This window comes from Myotis davidii, unplaced genomic scaffold, assembly GCF_000327345.1.
Source record: "Myotis davidii unplaced genomic scaffold, ASM32734v1 scaffold439, whole genome shotgun sequence".
NCBI classification, from domain to species: Eukaryota; Metazoa; Chordata; class Mammalia; order Chiroptera; family Vespertilionidae; genus Myotis; species Myotis davidii.
Genome location: NW_006289833.1, coordinates 28,237 through 34,160, shown reverse-complemented (window position 1 = coordinate 34,160; position 5,924 = coordinate 28,237). Strand labels below are relative to the sequence as shown.

Here is a 5,924-nt window from a genome sequence, read left to right as displayed (position 1 = left end):
TTCACACAAAACCGTATATCAAGTGATCTGAGTGGGATGAAGTCCCTGTTTGTGCAGGGAACCTGACTCCTAAGTAGATGCATCATTGGTCAAAGTGTGCCTTCCCCTCCCAGGTTACAGAGATGCCCAAATACCCTGAAGGCTCTGCTACTACCCAAGCTGGAACAGAGATGTTCACCAGACCAGAGAAGGACAGGCCTGCAATGGTGAATCACTCACAATCACCTCTCCTCCCCCATGACAGATGTCTGGGTGTGCTGACCTCCCCTCCCATAGAGAAACACCAGCACTGGGAAAAAAGATGATTTCTTTATTTATTAGATACATGTGGCTGTAAGAACAGTGCAGCTACTCCCAGGCTCTTCCATATCTTGTTATCAGATCACAAAGTATGTGTATGTGTGTGTATGAGAATTCACAGAGAAGATGGGAAAACAACTCAGTGTTTGGTTATGAGGTCAGAGGGAGGGCTGTATTTAGGGGGTAAGTAGGGGAGAAAAATCATGGGTAAATGGAGTCAGTGGGAGGTTATCCCACACCAAAGGGCAAAGGATATCCCCAGCCCCACCACCCAAGCCAGGCAGCGAACAGGAACAGCCCCACTTTGGCGAACCTTATCTTCCTCATCTTCATTCTCAGCACCCTCACTTGCGATGAACTGCCCAATATTTTTGGCGTGGTTCAACAAGGAGCTGGAAGGTTGGGCCATGCAGCCCTGAATGCTAAATATAGCAGACAGCCCACCTAGAGAGTGAAGATTGACTCAGAGGGGTGTCAAAGTAATACACACTTAAATTCCTATGATCCAGAATCTCAGACCTTACTATTCACCCCTCAGACCAGAAGATCAGGCTCTTAGGGCTCGCCACCCTCAGGTCTAAAAATCTGAGTCTCCAGCTCTCTCCATAGTCAAGCCCATGAGCCAGGGCCTTAAGTACCTTCCCCCCGCAGCACTAGTGAATCCAAATAACACCCTTTCATCCTGGGACCTGGCCTTCAGCACTCACCTCCTTTGAGATTGAGGTAGCCATTATAACAATGAGTGGTACCAGGAGGGCACATGACGTTTACAGAGTTTGAACAGGATCCACCGAATTGCACACAGGCAGGACACTGCAGGCCTCCTGGGGCAGGGGCAGCTGGGGAGCAAAGGGAAGGTTAGGGTGCACAGCTCTCCTCCCAGCTGCAGTCACCCTCCTTGAGCCCAGAGTCTCTGTATCTCTGGGGCCCCATCTCTCCATGGCCTCCCCATGGGGTAGCCCCCATCCCCCTGGGCTCCCATACCTGGAGGAGGGAGGGAGTTCAGCAGGACACTGCTACTTGTGGCCCTGTTGCACCCATCGGAGGAACAGAAATGGGCATAGGAGGCGACGAGCACTCCAGGGGGCGCCGAGTGGATGGAGATAGTGGTGGAATTCTGTGTCTCAGTCTTGCTGCAGCCTTTGCTCCCCACCATGAGTGATTTAGGTCCTGCAGGGGAAGGGAGTGATAGCTGGGCTTGGGTGGAGAGTTTCTAAGGGAGACAGGAGCTAGCATTTTCTGGATGCTTAGCAGATAGAAGGTGAAAGTAGGATGCCTGAGTCCAAGATCAGAGGTCGTTGCAGGTGGAGTGAAGAGGGAGCCTGAGCCTGAGTCCTTCCATTAGCTCTGTCATTTCTCAGTTCTTGATCAAATGTTACCCTCTCAAGTGGAACCTCCCATTTTTCAAATTGCTACCTCCATCTCACTCTCTCTTTTCTCCTTTCCCTGCTGGATTTTCTGCTTCCTCACTCATGCAAAAAGAGATAGGAAGACATCCAATGGCATCTATAGAAGCTGGCACACAACAGGTGCTCAATAAGGTTCAGACAAAGTCACTGATGTCACTGTACACCAGCTCTGTTCTCAGATCTTTGCAAGGGCCCTTGAATATGTCTTCATGACTACCCAGCACAAGTACTATTACTGCCAGCACCTAGCCTCATTTTTCAGAAGGGGAAACCAAGGTCAGAAAGAGTAAGACTGAGGTGTAGAACTCCAGGCATGGTGGGAAACAGGCAGCAAGTTCAGGAGACTGAATCCAGGGCAGGAGACCCAGGACACCATGCAGCCATCCCACCCTATTGCATAGTCCACGCACCTACATCTATGAGCAGCAGTGTCTCCTGACACACCTCCTTCAAATCACATGTTATGGTTGAAAATGTGTCCCAAGGCAAGGGGTTCTGAGTCAGGTTTTCTTTCATCTGAAGCATGATCCCCTTTTGACAGGTCAGAGGAGCTGGGGAGAAGAAATCAGGGTCTGGGTAAGTCCCGGAACAAGCCATGTCTGTCCCTCCAGGTCCCGTGCTTGGGGACAGACACGTAGCCTGGACACAGTCCCTTGATCTCAGCTTAGAAGGGAACTTTGAAGTCTGAGACCCTCCCCTATTCTTCATACCCTATTCACCATTTCTGCTCCAACATCTGCAGGGACCTTTCTCAACACCCCTTTAAGGCTGCTCCTTGCTTGGGGTGTGAGAGAGACGGATGAGTCTGGGCCCTCTAGTGTCTTCATTAGACACTTTGGAATCCTGCACAAACTCACTTCACGTGCTGAGCCAGCCCTTGTGTTGCCTCAGGCTAGAAACCTTGGTGTCAGTGACATCCAGGCCCTGTCCTCATGGCTCCCAGTCTAGGATAATAAGGAGTGTAGACTGACACCTTATATTCTTTTAACTGAGAAATCCCATGTTCCAAACAGAATTATTGCAGTGCCTAGTGTGTACTGAGCAATTACTATGTGCTTGGCTGTTGTGATTGCTTTCTATGGATTAGCCTCTTTTAAGTTTCCTAAGGAGCTCCCTCATCTGGGTTACATTTTCTCACAATGACCCCCAAAGTAGGTGGTGCTATCCTTCTCCTCCCCATTTTCAAGATGGAAAACAGAAGCAGAAGAATTGTGAAGCAGCTTTCCCAGTGCCCACCGCTAGCAATTAGAAGAGCTGGGCTCCTTGAGTTGAGTGACGGGGAAGACAGTGATTGAGGACTATCCTCAGCTACCGTGGACTCTGGGGCCCTCGGGAGTCCACTCTGAAAACCAGGAACCTTCAGTTAAGGCCATCACAGCACCAGCAGGGATATGTCCTATGATGCAGAAACTCCTGGGCTAACGATATAGCATCCACCCACATGGGTAACCTTCAAAACAGCCCCAGGAAGCAGGACCGCTCACTTCTCCACTTCACGGACCACAGTATCATGGCTCCCAGCCTGGACCCACTCTCCCTGCTACCACCTTTCGCATGTTGGTCAATAGTAGCTCCTGTCTTGTAATTGCTCAAGTTTGAGAACATTGCTGTCATTCTTAACAATTCTCTATTTCTTACATCCTGTGTTGCACCCATTAGGATATCCTGTTGCCTTAAGTTGCACCATACCGACAGACCCCGTCCACTTTTCATCACCTCTGTTGCTTCCTCTAGAGTCCAAGACCCCACTGGCTCTCACCTGCTCCCTTATGAGTCTCTCTGGAGGTCCTCTCCCCCACTCCCACCTTCCCCTTACTGTAGTTTTTACCCAGCAGCTAGAAGGATTCTCATAAAAGGTAGGTCAATTCATGTCACTCCTCTGCTCTGAAGATTTAATAGGTTTCCACTCCACTCAGAATAAAATTTAAGTCTTTAAAATGGCCGCAAAGGCACTGCCTCTCTGACCACATGTCCTGCTCTGATCTCTTTTGAACACACTGCTTAGAGTCACACAGGCTGCTGGGCTCTTTTTTGAACAAGTGGCAGGTACCCCCTCCCGCCCAGGGCCTTTGCATATATTCTTTTGCTCCCAACTCTCTGTAATCACCCCCTTCTCCTTGAATTTGGTGAAAGGGTCTCAAAGAGGTAGTGATCCTCCAAAGCTGGCAGAATCAAGACAGAAGCCTACATCTCTTGGATTCAGACACTAACTAGATTCTTAACTGTTGTGCTCTACCTGACTGTGTGGATTCATAGCCTTCAATGAGACCACTGCTCAGCTCCTTGGTGGGGCAGTCAAGGCCATTCACATTTGAGCCCTTTGGTTCTACTTCAGTGGGCTTCTGCCATGGCCTATTTGGGCAATCTGTTCCCTTGCACCCAGCTGTCTTTCAGCCCCAGGTCTTCACAGGAGCTGTCTGTCACCCTGCAATGGCCTTCTGTCTCCATGACATCTCATTGTACCCCAGCTTTTGACACCTGATCTTGCCGTTGCTCAATAAATGCTTATTAAACTGCTCAACTGAACTGAACTAGGGAAAGCAAATGCAACCCTCAAGATCTGACTCCAAAGTTGGAAGCTAACAGAGTGACCCCCTTTTGACAGGTGAGAGGAGCTGGGGAGAAGAAATCAGGATCTGTGTAAGCCCAGGAACAAGCCAAGTTTACGTATTGGGAGAATTCATTTGTGGTGTAGTAGCTGTGTTCCATGTGGCATTTGTGTGGTTTGTGTAGCGTGTTTGTATGGTATATGGGTGTAAGCGTATATATGTATATGATATGTTTGTATGGTGTGTATAGTATGAGTCGTGTGTGATGCGAGGTATGAGAACATGATGCATGCATTTTGTGTGTATTGTGAAGGCATGGCATGGTATGAGTTCTGTGTGACTGTGGTTTGTTAATGTGTGTTGTATGTGGCATGTGCTGTGTTGTGCATGGTGTGCTGTGTATGAGGGTAATGGTGTGTATCAGGTGGAAGGAGGCATGTGGTATGCATTTGGCACGGTGAGTATGGTTATGTCTGTTGTGTGTATTGTATGCTGTGTGTCTCTGGGTTACATTAGGGTTACATTGGATTTCTTTCAGGAATAGCTTCTGGAAAATGAATGTTACCTACTCCCAGAACTGAGGGCCAGACAGTTAAACAGAACTAATCAAAAGGAGAGACTCAGACTTTTCTTCCCTGCTCAACACCCTTCCATGGTTCTTGTGCCTCCAGAGAAAGTCTAACCTCTCAGTCTGGCTTTGTGCCTACTTGACCCATCACCAGACCCCGCACCTCCCTCTTCACTCCCCCACAATATCCATTCCAAAGACATGCAAGGTAATTTCCTGCCTCCTTGGTCTTGAACCACTGTTACTTCTGCTTAGAAGAGCAGAAGTCACCCACATCCACCTTGTCTACCTCAAGAACTGGCAATCACCCCCAGTTCCAGCCACACCCCAACCTCTTGATGTGACCTTCTCATGTAGAGCCAAGGAGCCCTTCTATAAAATAGCAAGTTTATTCCCACGGCTTAGCATTTGCACAGGCAGTTTCCTAAGCCTATTATTGTCCTTTTCCTCGTCTACTAATAGACTGCAGCTAGTCTTTAAGGTCACCTCCTCTGTGAAGTCCCCCTTGACACCGACCTGCAGGACATTAGTATCTTCTCCCTCAGACCTCCCCCAAACCCATTTCACTGCAGCCCTGTGACCATCTGCATCAGTAATGTCTCCCCTCCTCATCCCAGAGGCCCTTTAGGGCAGGGTTAGAGTCTCAGGCCTCTGCAGACTCTTCCAGAGACCTTGGAATCCTGTACAAGCTCACCTTCAATCCTGAGCCAGACCTTGTGGTGCCTCAGGCTAGAGTCCTTCATGTCAGTGAGATCCCTGCCCTGTCCTCAAGGCTCCCAGTCTAGTCAGAGAGATCCAAGCACACAGAGGAATGTTGCTGCATTCACTGAACTCTCACCTTGAGGCTTTAAGGACTGGGTGCCATGGGTGGATGAGGAAACTGAGTCTCAGAGAGGGAATGCCCTCTTCCCACTCTCCTCCCTGCCATTGGTGCTTCTCATTGAGATACTCCAGGCCAGTCTCAGTCTCACTCTCTCAGTCTCAGTCGGGTGTGCTGGTAAGGGCTGGGCTTGTGTGGGTCAGTGGGGACCCTCCCAGTGTCCCTGCTTGTCTCTTGCTGACCCTATCACACCTGAAGCACCCTCGATTTTCTCCCTG

General features: G+C 49.4%; 1 protein-coding gene across 12 annotated transcripts in view; it reads right to left on the bottom strand.

The window, feature by feature from the left end:
* Window positions 1–291: 291 nt before the first annotated feature.
* Window positions 292–5,924, bottom strand: part of CD177 (CD177 molecule) — a 19,471-nt gene continuing 13,838 nt past the window's right edge. For 10 of the 12 annotated variants that reach the window (XM_015563229.1, XM_006762697.2, XM_015563228.1 and 7 more), the window contains 4 exons: window positions 2,120–2,260; window positions 1,285–1,470; window positions 1,008–1,139; window positions 292–744 (listed from right to left, as the gene is read on the bottom strand). In XM_015563229.1, the coding sequence (XP_015418715.1) occupies window positions 518–744; window positions 1,008–1,139; window positions 1,285–1,470; window positions 2,120–2,260 (686 nt within the window). In that variant the 3' untranslated portion in view covers window positions 292–517. Of the gene's footprint in view, window positions 745–1,007; window positions 1,140–1,284; window positions 1,471–2,119; window positions 2,261–5,924 lie in introns of those variants that run through there. The other 2 variants (XR_001513667.1, XM_015563219.1) reach the window with 2 other exon arrangements.